Source organism: Typopeltis vanoorti, chromosome 2 (genome assembly GCF_054136105.1).
Source record: "Typopeltis vanoorti isolate ZY-2024b chromosome 2, IOZ_Tvanoo_1.0, whole genome shotgun sequence".
Taxonomy (NCBI): domain Eukaryota; kingdom Metazoa; phylum Arthropoda; class Arachnida; order Uropygi; family Thelyphonidae; genus Typopeltis; species Typopeltis vanoorti.
Window position 1 is genome coordinate 43,800,708 of NC_143550.1, and position 19,622 is coordinate 43,820,329.

Genomic DNA, 19,622 nt, shown 5'->3' on the forward strand with positions numbered 1-19,622 from the left:
TTTGAAATGTTTTCACTTTCTGCTACCAACCCTTCCCCATAATCATTCATTCATTTATTTATTGAATTTTTAATACAGCCCTAACATCTATATCTATATAATATCAGCATGCAAATTATAAATATGCCGGCCTGGTTGTCCAAGTCATTAGCGTATCAGCTCTCCAACCAAGAGGGTGCAGGTTCAAATCCAGACTAAGGCATCGATTGTTTTTCACCTTCATACACTCATTCAGACAAATGTGCATACACTCTCCCAAGATGGAGTGGGTCACCATGGGAGAAGTAGACTCAACGGAAGTTAAAAAAAAAAAAGATCCTGCACCAAGCAGGACAAAATGCTAGGAAGAAGCTGGTAAAGCAAATTTTATTACTTTCAAAACGTGAAATCATGATATATGAATTTTTATTATTATTATTATTTATTTATTTATTTTTTTTTTTAAAAGCTGAAAAATCAACACAAAATATTCGTGCTTGAGGAGTTCAATTCCCTTCTGCTTTAAACAACTGATGATCAATTTCAGTATAACTGCTGAATTGAAATAGTTTTCCTTATTAAAATGGCAGCCATTTTTTTTTTAAAGTTCCTGACTTCTTCCATTCTAAACCAAATTTATCCAGATACATAAGCAATTTAAATTGTTTGTCTGCAGAATGCTTTCGTTTTAGTTAATTTTAAATATTTGCAGTACTTGATACCATTTCTCAATGAATACTTAACACCAGTCAGTCAAGTATTCATTGAGAAATGGTTCTCTTCCAGGCCATACAATGAAAAAATATTTGGCAGCAGCTGTTATTTGAATTCATGCCTCAGAGAGAAATGGTGTCTAAAACCAACACCAGAGTGTAGGCTAATAGCCACATTCTCACATTAGATTTTAATTTAGCATTCTTCTTCTTGATATAAAAATGCTAAAATTTAGGTCTATATGTTTCTTGTTTAATTTTACGCTGTTAGTTTCATCTTTAATATTCCCTAAAATTGAATCACAATTATTTTGAAATGTATTGTGCTTTTCTGTTAGACAGTTACAATCATTTAAAAATTATTTTAAATGAAGTTAATGCAACTCAAAGATCTTAAAAGGGATATTCTTTTAAGACTTTGTTCAACACTGAACATTTCTGCAATATGAATTACAGCTCCACAAAATCTGTTAATTACTTTAGGTTTCTTGCTAGCAGTAAAAATAAACAGAAATTTGTTTCTTCACAGTTCTTTTTAAAGGTATATTCATGGAAGAGATTTTTTTTTTTTTTTTATATATTTTGCTTTTAGTATTACACATCAAGAATATGTACTAATTTGAAACATTGTTCATATACATATATATCAAAACATCTAAAATATTGTCTTTCATTAGTTTTTTTTTTTTACCTAATGGATAAAAACAATTAACTTTTCAAACATAAAATGAGAAATACTGTATATTATACTATATTCCTTTAATTTACAATTTTAAGAAAACAGTATCAGCTTATTCCAAATGTCTCTCTTCTCACACTTCTCTGCATGACTGCGGCCACCAATTATGAAGCTGACTTGCGCATACCAGCTGTAATTGCTTTTCCACTTCCCAGGGTGACTGAGGTCACTAAATTAGAAAACTGACTCATTTCTCAAGTCAAGTATACATTTCTCAATGAATACTTGACTTAAGTAATAAGCACACCAGCTGCTTATTACTTATGCATACTAGATGTATGTATCACTTGTGCATCACCACATGACTGGAGAATGCCAATTACAGGTCATTTTTGATTTTAATGGTTACAGGATAGATACATTTAGTTTATTAGAAAAATTACCAGCTTTTCCACTTCCCAGGGTGACTGAGGTCACTAAATTAGAAAATTGACTTTTGCACACCAGCTGCTTATTACTTATGCATACTACAGTGGGTGATCATATTATTAGAGTCACCTCCATAAATTACAGTAAGAATTTTACACTTCAACCAGTTATAATAAATGAAAACCTCATCAGATGGAGTTGTTTATATTTTTTTATTAAATATTTATGTTTACTGATTTTAAATATACAGTTGACAATACTGTACTGTTGGTTTCATAACCTGTCATATGGACGCCATTTTGTGTTCAGATTCTCACCCACTGCGTGACAGCCATCTTGTTCAGTTGTATTTGTTTATAAGTTATTCAGGTTATTCAAGCGTTTTAATTACTTTTGGAGTGTTTTGATAATATTTTGATGGTAAATAGTTTATTTCAAGATTTGTATATAGTTTATAAGTGTTGTATTGTGTTATTTTATGATTTTTTATTCATTTCTTGACAGTGTATTTTTACTATAAGCAAGACCAAAGATCTTTCTCCAATGAAAATTTCAGAAATAAAAACGCTCTTAATGAATACTGAACATTCTCAAAGGAAGATAGAATCAATTGCTAATGTTTCATGAGCAGCAGTGAGTCGAATACAAAAAAAAAAAAAAAAAAAAAAAAAAAAAAAGGTTTCCGAATAACGATTTCACACTCATGCATGATTCTGCTCCTTGCCATAAGACAAAAAAAAAAATAACAAAATTCCTGAATGACAAAAAAGTCAACGTTCTTGACTGGCTTGGAAATTCACCGGATATCAACCCCATTGAGAATCTTTGGGAACTGATGAAGTGGGAAATTTCCAAGGAACTTGTCACTAACAAATGCCAATTAATAGCGTTTTATTGATGTCTGGCACAGGAATAAATCAATAAAATTAAACTGCACCAAATGCATAGAAAGTATGCCCAAAAGAATTGAAGCAGTAATTGCAGCAAAAGGTGGCTTATCAATTATTGACTTGATAATTATTTCTATATACATTTTTCTTTAATTATATAAGCATACTTTACTTAAGTGTATCATTAGAGGACTAATTTTAATAAAAACAATTTGATGTAAAAAAAACATTGACAATGTGGTTTTATTTCTACCCAAAACTCACAAAATATGTTTTTCGCACTGTGGCTCTAATAATTTGATCACACACTGTAGATGAATGTATCACTTGTGCATCCCCATGTGACTGGAGAATGCCAATTACAGGTTATTTTTGATTTTAATGGTACAGGGTAGATACATTTAGTTCATTAGAAAAATTTCAAGTAAGTGACATTAGTTTAGGTACATTTCAAAACAAACATTAATATTAACATTTCACTTTTATAATATCACATTCTGTAGTTATCTTATATTTGTTCCATTATTTTTTTGATTTTTTTTTAATGCCCATTTTCTGGGCTTTATGCACAATAGTTCCTACCAGTCCTCTGCATTCTGTTGTCAAGGTACAATTTCTAATAATTTCCATTCTGTTTAATTTCTTCCCGATTCTTGAGGCCATGCACTAAACTCAGTATATGGTTTTCTCTTTAAATGTTCCACTTTATGACTTACCAGCAGGCCATGTTGTTTTGGCTATGAAATATTGGGTATTTATTAGCCTTTCTTTTTAGTTTTTTTTTTTTTTCTTTTTCCAAACAGCAAGTGCACACATACTGTAAAACCATAGTAAAAATTCTGTATGCTAAGGACAGACAGACAGATTTACCTCGACCTTACCCCAACCGCCATACATTTTTTTTTTTTAGCTCTTGTCATCTATATATGAGGGTAGTCTGAAAAGTTCTCAGCTCTGACCATAGATGGCAACACTATCGGCAACATTTTTTTTTTTCTAAGTTGGTACATCTGTCATAAGCATCCATGTGAAATTGCAAGTTATCCTATCAAGTAGTTTGTTTTATACAGCTGTCTGAAGCAAAAGTGCTGTTTGTATTCCTTGAAATGGATAAAAGGATAAAATTGAGTATCGTGCTGTTATAAAATTCTTTGTAAAAGAAGGTTTAACACCAAAAGAAATTCATTCGAAGTTCACAAAAGTTTCTGGGCACTCTTCTCCTTCGTTTTGACAATTAATAAATGGGCTGCTGTGTTTAAACGTGGCTGTGCCAGCCTTGAAGATGATCCACGTGAAGGACGTCCAAAAAGTGAACAATACCAGAAATCATTGATCAAGTGCATGATATGGCATTGGATGACCAGCAAGTCAAATTGCTGAGACTATAGGCATTTCAAAAGAATGTGTAGGATATATTTCACATGAAGAATTGAAAATGAAAAAGCTTTGCACAAGATGAGTGCTGTGCTTGCTCATAGCAGATCAAAAACGCACTCGTATGAAAATCTCTGAACAGTGCTTGGAGTGTTTTAACAAGAATAAAACTGACTTTGTGCATTGATTTATTACTATGGATGAGACTTGGATTCATTATTACACATTAAAATCCAAGCAGCAGTCAAAACAGTGGACAGAAGTCCACTTCTGTCCACTGTTTTGTGGACATTCAGTGCCAAAGACGACAAAGTCGGTTCCATCAGTAGGAATGGTCATCGCATCAGTGTTTTGGGATGCTTTTGTTTATTAATTATTTTGAAAAGGGTAAAACAATAACCGGGGAATATTATTCCGATCTTTTAACCAGACTAGATGAAAAAATTTGTGAGAAAAAATCTGGTTTGCAGAAGAAAAAAAATCACCTCTCATCAGGACAATGCACTTGCTCACAAAGGTGTTTTGGCAATGGGAAAATTAAGGGATCTGCACAACGAATTGTTGGAGAATCCACCCTATTCCACATATTGGGTTCCCTCTGACTTCTATTTCTTCCCAAAACTAAATCTCTTCCTCACTGGTCAGCATTTTTCTTCAAATTAAACATTATATAGAGCTATCATCTCCTCTAAGGCATGGTGATTTTTTTTATATTTATTGCTATAGAGGGAAGTGCTCTACAAGGATTATGATGTCATTTGCCATGAAATTCATTTTGCTATTGTGAAGATTTTGAAATTTCACTGATTACAATAGCAAACTTAAAATGACACTTGTATTATGGGAGTTAGTCCAGGACTTTTCTGTAGTTTGTTATGCAGCAAATTTGGTGCAAGTCTCTTGTAGTAAACATCAGTCCTATATATAAAAACATGCAGAACCTATAGCACATATGTGCTTGTGGGTGTAGATGATTGCCAAGGTTGGAAAGAGAACAAAAAACATACTGAACGATAGGTCCTATTCTTTCATCACAGTATTTGGTCTGGTTAAGGCATGGCAGCATGAAAATAATTTAAATATATGGTTTGCATAAGAAGTATTTTCAGTTGACATTACATTTAAACAATATTTCAAATTTTGTTGCATCTAGACAACAATTTTGTAAGTTATTATATAAAATTAAGAAAGGTTAACTTCCAACACCAATATTAGTGACCTGTTTGGCTCTTCAAAGAACTGCTACTCTAAGTGCTCATCATTTGTAAGCTGCTGAGGCAGCTTTTTCATTTTTTTTTAATTTATTCCATTTTATTTTTCTAGCATTAGAATGTATAAGATGTCTTATAAAGTATGTAATAAATAACAAGTTTCCACAAGGTCATAGGTCATCTTAAACTGAAATGAGTTAATAGGCAGACTAAGAGCTAGCAAAAAACTTATATAAAGAAATTATCAAAATCTATAAAGTGATACAGACCCTGAATGTTAACTTAGTTTTAATGAACCGAATTTGCAATTATGAACTAAAAATACCAAACTCACAATGCGCCATGTCAAAAACTGATTCCAAAAACTGGCTCCTTCTTCAAGACTAAAGAGAACACCTCCTATTAATAAATATTTATTTAGCAATTAGCATATTTGCAAAACTCATAACACACATGCATGAAGAAATAATAACAAAGTAACACAGCAACTGAAATTAAAAATTTCTTGAGAAAATTGAAAACCCTAATATATTTTTCTCTCTCATTAATGTCTCTGATTCCAAGGGTAGCATTCCTAATGTTAAGTATACATTTTGAAATGCTACATCTGCAATCAAATTTACTATACTCAGTAGTTTATTATCATTATACAATAACAAATTTTATTTATTTATTTGGTATATGATTGTCAGACACAGAAATGTTTTGGGAAAATTTGGAGAAAAGAGCAAAGCTAATAATGATGGTAATTATCTGTTGGATTTTCATTCAGAAAATGGACTAGTTAACGGAATGTTTCAACATAAAGATGCACAAGTTCACGTGGAGAAATAGTCTCATTGTTTATGCTATTGTTGATAATGATACATTCACACTTATTCAGGACACTACAGTACAGGTAGTCCTCGACTTATGACGATTTGCACTTACGACGGCCAAAAATTATTATTAAAAATTCTTTAATTTAACTTTGCTGGCAGCATATACATATATATATCACATTTCTTTTGTATACACATTGCAGTGTCACCATTAGTCAACAAGCAAAGCCTATCACCAATGCGCAATAGCCGCTTCTATGATTCGGAACAGTGTATACGAGGAGGAATTTGGAAGAAGTTACTACCGCAGGAGACACTCGAAGAGTACATTGAGCATAATATATTAGAACAAATTGGTGAAGAAATCATTGAAATTGCAAAAAAACTGGATCTAGAAATCAATATTACCGATATAGAAGAATTAGCAGATCATGAAGAAGGTGAACTGACTGACCAAGACTTAATTTTCCAAAACGAAAGAGTTGTAGAAAAAAGGAATAATGAGGAAGATGAAGATGAGAAATTGTTAAAAAAATTTACTGTAAAAGGATTAGCTGATATTTTCTAAACTAAATCAAGGACTTCAGCTAGTCTAAAATATGGATCAAGACACTGATCACTCCGCCAGAGTCGAAAAGTAAATTTGAGAAGCAGTCAGATGTTAGCACAAAGTATATGAAGGAAAAAAAGAAAAAACCCATCAGACAACATTAACCAATTTTCTGATTAAAAAAGCTACTCCCGAATGCGAGAAATAACCATATCGTCCAAATGAGTTCAAGACACCATTAATGTTTTTTATTTATGTTTATGTTAACTAATATTTAAAGGAATTTCAAAATTAAAAGTGCACCAATTTTGATGTGTTTATGTATTTTTTTCTTAAATTTTTCTTTCATAATTTTTTATTTATGTATTTATATGTGCTAATAAATAATTTATAAATGTTTATGTATAAAAATGTTTAAAAATGTATAAAAGTTTATATTTTTAACCATTTTAAGTTAAATAGAAATCTAATTTATGACAATATTATAACAGAAATCAAACAAATCAAGAATTAAGAAGAGTCCTAGACTTACGCCAGAATCGATTTATGACAGAGACCCAGTTATAAGTTGAGGATTACCTGTATATAAAAGGTTTGAAATTGGAAGTAATCGCCATTTAGTTCTGAGCAGGATAAAATCGAATAATGAAAAGAAAAAGTGTGTAAGGAAGTCTTAAAACAAATACAACTTGAGCAGCTTTCGGAGGTGCTTAAATACACATATTATTATTCAAGAAAAAATGAGTTTGAAAACAAGAACCAAACCTTCAATGGTGGACTCTGAAGAAAACATGAAATCATCCAGAGTGTTACATGGCGAGTTGTCTGTAAGGATAGAAAAATCAGAACTTTATGGCAGACCCAGGAAGTTAAACAGGCAGTCAAGAAAAAGAAGGGAGTATATCAAGGTTCCTGACAATTAACTGAGTTTGTGCTCTGAGAGAATACAGAGAAAAATGTAAGAAAGTGAAGTACCATGTAAAACTAGCTAAACAAAAATCATGGATTGACTTCGGTAAGAGAATATATAGAAAATATATATCAGGAAGGTGGAAAAATATTCTGGAGGCTATTGAAAAAGTTTAGATGAGTGGAAAAGAGTACAAGGAATCAGAGATAAGGTTCTATGAAAAATGAAGATAATCTAGATGTCAGGAATAATTATTTTAAAAGCTTGCTAAATGAAACAAGAAGTGACAGCATGGTAGTATAGAAAATGCAAGAGAAATGTAATCAATGTATATATGTCAATACTTGAGGAAGAAAAAAAAGAACATCTAAAAACCAGAAATGCTCAAATGTGAAGGGAAGAAAAGTTTTAAATTGCCTACATGACATAATTCCCTGGTCAGAGGGTCAAATTCCAGATTATTGGAATAGAGCTCTCATAGTGCCCATCTATTAAAAAAAAAAAAAAAAAGGAAATAAAACCGAATGTGAAAATTAATTAGAGGAATTTATGAGAAATGGTTAAGAATAATTTTGGAAGGAAAGTTTGGAGAACAAACTGGATTCAGGTCAAACAGAGGCTGTCAGGATCAGATTTTCACTTTAAGAGAAGCATCATTGGAATACAACATGGATCTGTTGTGGATCTGAAAAATAAGGTACCAAGAGAAAGGCTGTCATTACAGCTATATGGTGTAAATGGGACATTATATCAAGAAATACTTAGTCTGTATTTGAGTTGTAAGTCAGCAGTTAGAATTGAAGGAGATACAGCAGGAAGATGATTTGATGTTAAATCAGGTGCACATTTCTAGTTATTCATCTATATTCTTCTAAATAAATCCAGTGCAACTCTGCATTATTTTCTGACTAAACTGAATAACAGCTGTACTATAATAAATGTGGTATGAAAGTCAGCAATGAAAACAGATTGTGAAAATAGACAAGAACTCTGAAAGCATCAACTGCATCATGAATGGAGAACCTATACAAGTAAAACATTTCAGTTATTTAGGCACAATTTTTATTGAATATGGAAATATATAACAGAACTAGTAAAGCTTGTGTGGTAGGCAGTTGACTGAATAAATTTATATAGAATAAGAGCAAAATTAGACAAACACTAAACCAGCCATATACAAGATATAGTTCAAACCAGTTTTAACTTATATATCGGACAGCTAGGTTAAAAAATAAAATACTATTCAGAAACTGGAAACCACAGATATGAGAGCAGAGTTCTGAGAATAATAATAAGAATGAATAGCAAAATTATATTAAAAGTAGTATGGTGATCTCAGGTAGTAGGCCACTTCAACAGAATGGTGAAAGATTAACAAAACAGTTGTTTGATGTCAGGATGCAAAGAAAGAAACCCACAGGAAGACAATTGTCTATGTGAATTGATATAGTTAGAAGTGCCTTAGAATACTGATATATAATAATCTGATACTATAATAAATGTGGTATGAAAGTCAGCAATGAAAACAGATTGTGAAAATAGACAAGAACGCTGAAAGCATCAACTGCATCATGAATGGAGAACCTATACAAGTAAAACATTTCAGTTATTTTGGCACAATTTTTATTGAATATGGAAATATATAACAGAACTAGTAAAGCTTGTGGGATAATCTGATAATATAGCAGTCTTGATAGATAACAGATTAATTTGGAAAAAAATTGTCAGTGAAATGAAAGAACAAATTATACATGAATTGTCAACTTTTATTTCTCCATTAGTAAGTTCCTTGCTGGGGTGCTTAAGGGTCAAAGCTATATAACTGAGAGGAGACCACCACATAGCCTTTAAAGGAATGCGGAGAACCAACCAGGGCTACTGACCTAATGTCCAATCCTCACCTACTCTTGGTGCACCCACCCTGTTGGGTATCTACCTGGATACTGAATGAACGAGGATGGGCTGGCAATTTGGGATTTACCCGACCAAATTGTATTCCTATTGGCTTAAACCAAAACACAAAATGATGGTACAACATGACAAAATTTCATGCCAGCTGGGGCGTCGCCCAGTTAAACAAGGCCCCCGTTGTTTTCGCCAGGGAACCAGGGCGAACAGCGAAAAGTCAGCTACAGGAACAAATCTGAAAGCAGACCCCAACTCAACATCACCAGAGTTAAAGATCAGTACTATCAATGTAAGCAGCCCATAAGAAATGGAGCTAGCTGAAGAATTAGATAAGTACCAGAGCGACATAATAGGGGTGACTGAAACAAAAAAGACAAAAACTGGTGAGATCTTTCTCAGCAATAAATACAAAATGTTATATTCAGGAAATGACAATCAAGGAAAAGAAGGAGTAGCCATAGTATTCAACACTAAATATGAGGCTCATCTTCTTGAATGGCAGGCAGTCTCAAGTGGGCAAATATGAGAAGAGGAACTGGACAATGAGACTTATTTGTGCCTATGATCCCACAGAAGGTTCTACAAAGGTTGTAGAATTTTTTGATACTTTAGAGAAAGCAACTGACACAATGAAAAAGGAAAAGTTGGTCCTTGTTGAAGATCAAAATAGCAGAGTAGGAAATGATTGTCAGACACAAAAATATTTTGGGAAAATTTGGAGAAAAAAGATAAGCTAATAATAATGGCAAATACCTGTTGGATTTTGGCTCAGGACATGAACTGGTTATTACTAACACCATGTTCCAACATAAAAATGTGCACAAATTCACATGGAGAGAAGAGGCTAGGAATAAGAAAAGTCTCATAGACTATGTTATTGTTGATAGTGATGTTTTCTCCCTGGTGCAGGACACCAGAGTGTACAGAGGATTTGAAATTGGAAGTGATCACCATTTAGTCTTGAGCAGGATAAAATTGAATTTTGTATTGAAAAGAATAGCATGTAAGAAAGTTTTAAAGCGAATAAAAGTTGAGCAGCTCAAAGATGTGAACTGTAGACTTAAATACACAAAGATTATTGAAGAAAAAATGAAAGAGTTTGAGAACAGCAACCAAACCTTGAAGATTCAGTGGCAAGCCTTGAAGAAAACACTGACTGATTCAGCCAGAGAGGCACATGGGAAGGTTGTCTGCAAGGATAGAAAAATCAGAACTACATGGTGGACACAGGAAGTTAAAGAGGTGATGAAGAAAATGAAGAAAGCATATCAAAAGTTCCTGGCAAATAAGTCAGCTTATGCTCTTAGAGAATACAGAGACAAATGCAAGAATGCTAAACATTGTGTAAAACTAGCTAAACAAAAGTCATGGGAGGACTTTGGCAAACATATACGAAAATAAATATCAAGAAGGTGGTAAGATATTCTGGAGGTTGTTGAAGAAGAGAAGCTTAGAAATGGAGGAAAGAGTGCTGTAAAAGGAGTTAGATATGATAAAGGTGACATGAAAATGGGAGAAAAAGATATCCTTCAAGTATGGAGTAATTGCTTCGAAAAATTGCTAAATGAAACAAGCAGTGATAGCACAGTGGTAAAAAACTTACAGGCATACAGTCAGGTGAAGTTTTACTCCATACATGAAGTAGAAAAAGCCATCCAAGGTTTGAAATGTGGAAAGGCTGCAGGAGTAGATGATATTCAACCAGAAATGCTGAAGTATGGTGGTATAAAAGTCTTATAGTGGTTGCAATGCATAGTTCAGAAAGCTTGCACAGAGGGACGAATTCCAGACGATTGGAGTAGAGCTCTCATAGTACCCATATATATAAAAAGGGAAATAAAACTGAATGTGAGAATTACAGAGGTATTTCTCTCCTGAGTGCTCCTGGCAAGATTTATGCAAGTATACTTGAGAAACAGTTGAGAAGAATTGTGGAAGAAACGCTTGGTGAAGAACAAGCTGGATTCAGGCCAAATAGAGGTGTCAGGATCAGATATTCACTTTATGACAAATAGTCAAGAAAGCATGGGAATATAACAAAGATCTATATATAAGTTTTGTTGATCTGGAAAAGGCATATGACAAGGTGCCAAGAGAGAAGCCATTCAATACGCTACAGTTATATGGTGTCAATGGGGCATTATATCAAGCATTACTTAGCCTTTACTTGAGTTGTAAGTCAGCAGTTAGAACTGAACTATAATTGAACTGAAATAGAAGTACAGGAAGATGGTTTAATGTTAAATCTGGTGTGAGGCAAGGATGTACATTATCCGCTGTTATTCATTATATATATGGATCACATTATGAAGGAAAGTGGTATTAAACATGATATCAAAATTGGAGATGTTAATGTCAGCTCTTTGCTTTATGCAGATGATGTTATACTTCTAAATAAATCCGCTAAAAGTCTGCAAGATTCCCTGACTAAATTGAATAATATGGTATGAAGGTCAGCAATAAAAAGACAAAGACAATGAAAATAGGCAGAATCGTTGAAAATGTCAACTACGTTGTGAACGGAGAACCTGTGGAACAAGTAAAACATTTCAGCTACTTGGGCACGATTTTTAGTGAAGAAGGTAAATTAAATATGGAAATAGACAAAAGAATCTGCAAAGCTGGTATGGTGGGAAGTCAATTGAATAAATTCATATGGAATAAGAGAGAAATTAGTCGGAACACTAAATTAGCTGTATACAAGACAGTGTTCAAACCAGTTTTAACTTATGGATCTGAGAGCTGGGTCAGAAGTAAAACACTTGACCAAAGACTAAAGACTGCTGATATGAGAGTCCTGAGGAAGATCAGAGGTGTGAACAGATGGCATCAATGGCAATATCATATTAAAAATGAGGATATTAGGAAAGAACTTAACATTGTCAGCATCCAGGAATGTGTTAGCAGAGCTGATCTCAGGTGGTATGGTCACTTAAATAGAATGAGCGAGGAAAGATTAGCAAAACAAGTGTTATCTGCCAAGTTGGCAGGAAAACGATCCAGAGGAAGACCAAGATATAGGTGGATTGATACTGTACAAAGTGCCTTAGACGATAGAAATATAAGATCTTATAATGTTGGAGTCTTGACAAGTAACAGACTGATTTGGAGGAAAATTGTAGATAGGAAGTTAGTAATGATGTAATTTTTCATGTAGTACTATCATATCCTGTACACCCCTTGAGGGTACACTGCAGGAATTTGATGATGAGTCGTTGCTAAAACCTATTTCTTGTGACATTTATTTCAAAATAGATAAGATTAAAATATTGAAGGACAATTTCTAATAAAAGGAATTCCAAGCAAAACAGTATATTTTAAGTCAAGTGGACAAGGGTTTCTCCTTTAGATTTTTTTTTTTTTTAATCTGATTCCCACTCATGAAAGGTTTATTGTAAACCAATAGCACATTTGTACTCTGGATGGGTTAAGGATTTTTTGATTTTTTACTGATATTTATATATTTTATAATTTTTTTTATTTATTTTTCACATAGTCTGGAAACTCTGCTCAACAGACCAAACATGGAACTTTTTCAAGCCACTTCAGGCTCCCAATAAGCAGTGCAGTAGACTCACACCAGGCAATGAAAATCATCTGCCTAAAGACAATTACAAACAACCATTCCCACAGTGGGATTCGAACCTGCAGCCTTTTGGCTGTTTATGTGCTAAAACAAATTATTGAAAAAAAAACAAAACAAGAATTTAATTTACATATGGTCTTTATAGATTACGAGAAAGCTTTTGACAAAATACACAGAGAAAAACTATGAAATATAATGACAAAACAAAGATATTCATTACATTTAGTATAACCTATACAAAGTTTATATAAAGATTCACAATGTATAATGAATTCTTCCACTTATGTCTCGATTTTCAGATGGATACAAAAATACAGTTATATTTACGTAATAAATTAACAGAAGAGATTAAAATAAATCAGGATGTCAGACAGGGATGTAGCTTACCTCCAACTCTATTCAATACAGGGTGTTAGGGATAAATTTGACAGTTTCGTAAGGAAAAAGAAAATCTTCTTTGTATCTATTAAATTTAATGAATTGACAAAAAAACATTACAGGCAGAGTTAATTACAATACTATCAACAAGATTTACTCAAAATAACCACCATTAGCATCGATCACAGCTTCAATTCTGCTTCGGAACCTCGAACAAGCTGATGCTACAGTCTCCCTGGGAAGGGCCGCAAAAACTGTTTTAATTTTATCCATTAACTGGGCTTTTGTATTACTGGAAGTGCGATTGGTGTCTTTTTCAACTGCGCCCCATACAAAATAATCCATGGGGTTGAGGTCTGGGGAGTTTGGAGGCCAAACATTTGGACTGGTGAAGTCGTAGAAATTTTCAGACAACCATTTTTGACTTTTCCCAGAGGTGTGGCAAGGGGCCGAATCCTGCTGCCATACATACGGCCTACCATTGGCTACCCTTGTTATCCAGGGCTTGACTACAGTTAGCAACTCCACGAACAAAGCCCGAATTCCAATGCCAGGGTTCTTCAACACCTGTTCCTGCAGATTTGCGAGGAATTCTGCTGTACGAACGCAATCAGATCGTCTGCTAGGGATCTTTCTTCTTGCTACATCCTCGTAGTCACCATTGCAAGTCTCTAGTTCATGCCTGATTGTTTTTACTGTATTCAGGGAGCATTGGGCAGCAGTCGTAATATCCTTATTTTGATGGCGGGCACGAATCATCATGATACAAGTTATTCTCTTCCATGATTCAGGTGGGTTCCAGCTATCCATCCTTTCTGACATCTTGTATATGAATGAAGAAGGGTCCAAACTTTTAAATGAAGAGAAGTGTGTGTTAATACATGTAACTTACGGAAAAATATAATTAATTATAAATATGTCAAATTTATCCCGAACACCCTGTATATGTGTGTGTGTGTGTGTGTGTGTGTGTGTGTGTGTGTGTGTGTGTGTGTGTATATATATATATATATATATATATATATATATATTGATCAGATTATTAAAATATGGAAAACAACAATACAGCAAGGTTCGAGAGATAGATTCTGGTATTGAGATCACATGTTTATTAAATATGAATAGGATACGTGAAAATCTGACAAGTTTTGCAAGTGATATGACTTACATCATCAGGGGCACTGGTGTATAAAAAAAGTTAAACACAACTAACAAAGATTAAATTCATAGTCCATTACATGTTTCTAACTGTAACATTGTTATTTGTTGTCACATTTTGTGCTTTATGTGTGTTATGTCCAATCAGAGGGAGTTAGATTTTTTTATGAATGCTGACCACACTTGGTGTAATATCAAACCTTGGTTTTTGTTGCACTGCATAGGAATTCTAAGCATTTCTGTCACTTCCTTGAATTTCCTTGTGAAACAGTTTTTATCAATATATGACATGATCATTTTTTCCCAAAGTACTTTATGGCCAGTGGAAGTTGCGTGGAAAACTAGGCCTGATTTGTGTTCTCTTCTTTTTTCTACGTCTGTTATATGTTCAGCCATATGGATTTCTCCTGCCTTCCCGTCTGGCCTAAGTAACAAATGCCACAAGAACAATAGATTTGATAGACCCCTGGTTTTTTTTATGGGATGGTGTGAAGGTTTCAGTGGATGTAGGAATCTTCATATTTTTTCTAAAGGAAGAAAAGCTATTTTTAAGTTGTACTTGCGGAGCAATGTCGCTAATAGTGAGATTGCGTTCTTGAAATCTTGTTTTTCTACATTCGCTTTGGGAGCTGTGTTCAGGATTTTCTTGATTGTTTTTGGCTCAAATCCATTAAGTGTGAGGTTCTGTGTTAAGTAGTGTAATTCCTCATTTCGCTTTTTTTCCATGCTGGATATCTTATATGCTCTGTCTCTCAAGGTTTTTATTATACCTATTTTTTGTGAGGGGTGGTGATGTGAGGCTGCATTAAGATATCTTCCTGTAGTTGTTGATTTTCTGTAAACAGAAAAGGTTAAAACTTTTTTATTCTTCATTTTTTTCTATGAGAATATCCAGGAAAGGTAATTTTTTATGTTCTTCCATTTCCAAAGTGAATTTTATATTTTGGTGTATTCTGTTAAGATATTCTTTAAAAATAATGAATTCATCTGTCGTTTCTGACAAAAATGTCATCCACATACTGTAGCCATCTCTCAGGTTTCTTTTGATAGATTTTTAGAGGGGAGCCCATTGCTAGTCCTTCCTTTTGTTCCCAAAATTTGTCCTGGAATGTGAAATACAGAGAGAAATGAAAAGAACATCTGTTTAGAATGGAAAGATATTGGCTACCAAAAGAGGTAGACCAGCAACAACATGGAAAGACCAGTGAAGCAAGAACAGGCAGATGCCTAATCCTTAAAGAGAAGAAGATTTTAAGAAAATATTTCTTATATTTTAAAAATAATAATAATAAACTATTATTTTGAAGGGTGGGAAAATATGGAACGAGGCCAGAACAGGCTGTTAAGCCCTGAAAGGATGAACAATAAGCTACAAAATCTCATAAAATAAGTTGCAATTTAAATGCAATCAACTTAAAGAAACTAATTAAAAATTAATTTAATATATTTTATGTATAATGTTCTAGTTTGTTAAAATCTCTACATTTCCCTCTCTCTCTCTCTGACACACAAATATTTTCACTTACCTACAGGAGCTCCAAATGCAGCTGCAACACCTGCTGCTGCTCCAGCTGATACAAAATCTCTCTTCTCGTGATCTTCTCTAAATTCTTTAAATATCTATTTAAATAATCAGTTTCATGACACTGTAATGATTTTATGCTCTCCTATTATTTTACGACAATTACTGAAGTTACTGTTAAATAATAATGGTTCAATATATGTAAAACTAAAACCAAATCATTGGCAGCAACAATAATGAAAAAATTAGTTTTAAGGTCATGTAATTTGAGGAAACTTTCTCACAATCTCCTTTTTCCAATTATGATATTTTTCTTTTGATTTATGAAACTGGTTGCATCTTTTCTGGTCCCCCCCCCCAAATCACATGTTGTCAAATTCTATTTAATAATGTACAGTGTTGAATAAATTAATTCAAACACATTTTAAAGAAAAATTTTAATTTCACAAGAAAGTACAAAAATTAAACTCAAACTTTACCTAATAATTTATATGTGCTCCTCTGTTCCTAATAAGTTCATTAATTCACTTAGGCATGAACTCTACCAATGTAGAACACATTTTTCTTATTTCTGCGACTCAAAACCATACTTTTATAATGGATTATATTAAGTTATCCTTTGTATCACAATTTAATTTTCCAAATTTCTTTTTTTACTATGGCCCACAAATTTTCTATTGGGTTAATATCAGGAGAGTTACCTAACCACTGAAGCAATTGGATGTTATGATTTTTGAAGAACTCTTTCACTTTTTTTTTGAAGTGTGCGAGTGAGCTCCTGTTGGAAGATGGGTTGTTTTATCTTTCTGAATCTGTGGGACCACTTTTTTCTCTAATATTTTAATGTACTGGTCACTTTCATCATACTGTTTAACAGGTGCAAGTGATCCTGGACTGTCACGTGTAAAACAAAACCTCAGAACATCTTTTTAGCTGGGTGTTTAGGAGCATGTTGTAGGTCGGCAGGAGAAGTTTCTCAGCACTGATTTATGAAAATAGGCCACTTACTCTCATTGGAGAAAGAAATGTTTCTCACTGAAGAACATGATCTTCTTCCACTTCTCCACAATCCAATCTTTGTACACTTTTGCCCACTGGCACCTCTTTTTCATAGCCTTTGTCAACAGTTTCTTTTTTTTGGTCTGTGGCCAGTTCTCCCTACTTCCAACAATTTTTGACAGAGTGTTATGTCAGAAACATTAATCCCACTAGCTGCGAAGTCTGTATTTAAGTCTACAGCAATCTTGGATTCATTTTGCTTTTTCCAAGTAGTAAACAATCTTGAGTAAGTGTAGTTTCATATTTCACCCACATATTCCTTTTCTGTCAGGAGAAAAGGGTATCTGTCTCCCTAAAACTTCTTCAAAATCACATTAACATTACCCAAACCAACACTGCACTCATTAGCAATTTGTCTCTGAGTCATGGATGTGTGCTGAGAAAGAGTACATATTTATGAATGCTTTCTTGGAGATGTACCCATTTTATAATACACAAAACGAGTAAAACACTACAAATGTCAACTTGTGTACATATTAAAAATGCACAACATTATTAATAAACATCATAGAGATAGTTAAAACACACAGCACTCAATCAAACTAGTGAACTAAAACCGAAAATAGTAACCCAAAACTATCGTGAGCTAAAACAGAAACCAAACCAAAAATTTAACAAAAATTCAGCTAAATTTGTTCACTATTGTAATTATAAACAAACATATCATAACCTATTACTTTGCAGAATTCATTTGATGCCTATGTCTCATAAGTACCAAACCCACAGCATTTGGCTTCATTAGTAAATAACCAAGAATTGGTTATTTACTAATGAAGAACAATCAACTTTTCTTAAGAAACAAACTGTTCTTTGCTAACATAATAGCAAAAACTAAAGTATTTAAATGTTAAATATGAAACTAACTCAGCTGGATTTTTGTCAATTTACATAATTACTTTTAAGAGATTAAGCTGAATAATTTAAAACATAGGCCTTAGAGTTATTATTAATTTTATGATTACCTTCAGATCTTTGTGAAATGTTGTGCTTTTTCCTTGGGAAATGCCTGCACCTATTAAAGATCCACAATGAATCATTGGCCCTTCCTATAAAAAAAAGACTACATTAGAAAATTATTGAACTATTAAGTTCATTTATTCATATGTTAATGAAAATGTTGAATTACAAATATATTATGACTTACATAAAAATAACGTAGATAAAGATATCAACAATGGTAACCAACGTGAACAACTAATAAGTGTATAAGAACAATTTGCAATTCACTTAGAGATTAGTTAAATAGGGGGGGGGGGGAAGGCTTAGGCTTATATTGATTGTTAACTGATAATTGTAATTTTAGGAATTAGATGACAAGATTATTATCATTATTATTTGCACAACACCTCCATGAAGTCCTACGCTCATCATGGAAGACCCAAAGTATCAACACAACATCTATCTTACCTCTCCTTGAAACCGTTAACAGATAATGCACTGACAACTGAGTCAGGCAACCCATTCCATTCATTCGCTACTCTCCAAGCAAATAATCTAGTCCTCATGCTCTTGTTATGCTCCCTCTAGCCAAGTACTGAATTTTCTTGGTATTAATTCTATAAAATCCTTTAAGTAACTTAAATGTATCTATCATATTTACAAAACCTGAAATCCACAAACCCTTAATCTAACCTCACAGGGAACATTCCACAACCCACTTATCATCTTGGTTACTTGCCTCTGGATCCTCTCCACTACTTCCTCACCCTCAACAAGAAACCCAGGTGACCAGACCTGAGCGCAGTAATCCAGATATGGTTGTATCAAGGCTTTATAAAGACGGATGATAACTCCCTTATCTTTGCATGTTAGTGTGCTCTTCAATAACCAAGTAATCCAAGTAGCTACCATGGCTACTTTAGCAATATGTCCCCTAAACTTCAGCTCTTTATCTACTACATCCCCAAATCTCTTACTTTATCGATTTTCTTGGTACAGTTCCCCTCAATGTGGTACACAGCTTGTAATATTTATCTCAAAATGCATAACTTTACACTTTTCTACATTAAATTGATATCCATTATGTTTTTCCCATAATGTCAACCTATTTAAATGATCCTGCAAGCTCTTTACACATCACCTTGATTAACTATACCCTAAATGTGCATCATCAGCAAACAAAATATCTTTCTTCGAATTATTTCCTATATCATTTAAGAGAATGTGCAGGGCAACTGGTGATGCCTTTGACTAGGCTCTTTAAGTTTCAGCTCTGTCAAAGTCCCAAGAGAGCGGAAGGAGAACAAAATAATTCCTTTACATAAGGGAAGATCTAAGTCTGTGGTAGAAAATTATAGACCAATCAGTATCCTAGGAGTGGTGGTAAAACTACTGGAAAAGTTAGTCAAAAAGAGAATCAGGAATGAGTGGATAATAATATGATACTCTATGAGGGGCAGAATGGCTTTCTGAAGGGTCACCATGCCTTAGTAATCTACTAACGTTTCATAATAGT

The 19,622-nt window shown here is 33.4% G+C and overlaps 1 protein-coding gene across 1 annotated transcript in view; it reads right to left on the reverse strand.

The window, feature by feature from the left end:
* LOC150108972 (H(+)/Cl(-) exchange transporter 7-like) overlaps nucleotides 1-19,622 on the reverse strand; it is a 327,290-nt gene that overhangs the window by 247,549 nt on the left and 60,119 nt on the right. The window contains exons 7-9 of the mRNA XM_090401357.1: nucleotides 18,130-18,213; nucleotides 16,113-16,206; nucleotides 5,610-5,674 (exon numbers count right to left, since the gene is read on the reverse strand). Coding sequence (XP_090257483.1) covers nucleotides 5,610-5,674; nucleotides 16,113-16,206; nucleotides 18,130-18,213 — 243 coding nt within the window. The remainder of the gene's footprint in view (nucleotides 1-5,609; nucleotides 5,675-16,112; nucleotides 16,207-18,129; nucleotides 18,214-19,622) is intronic.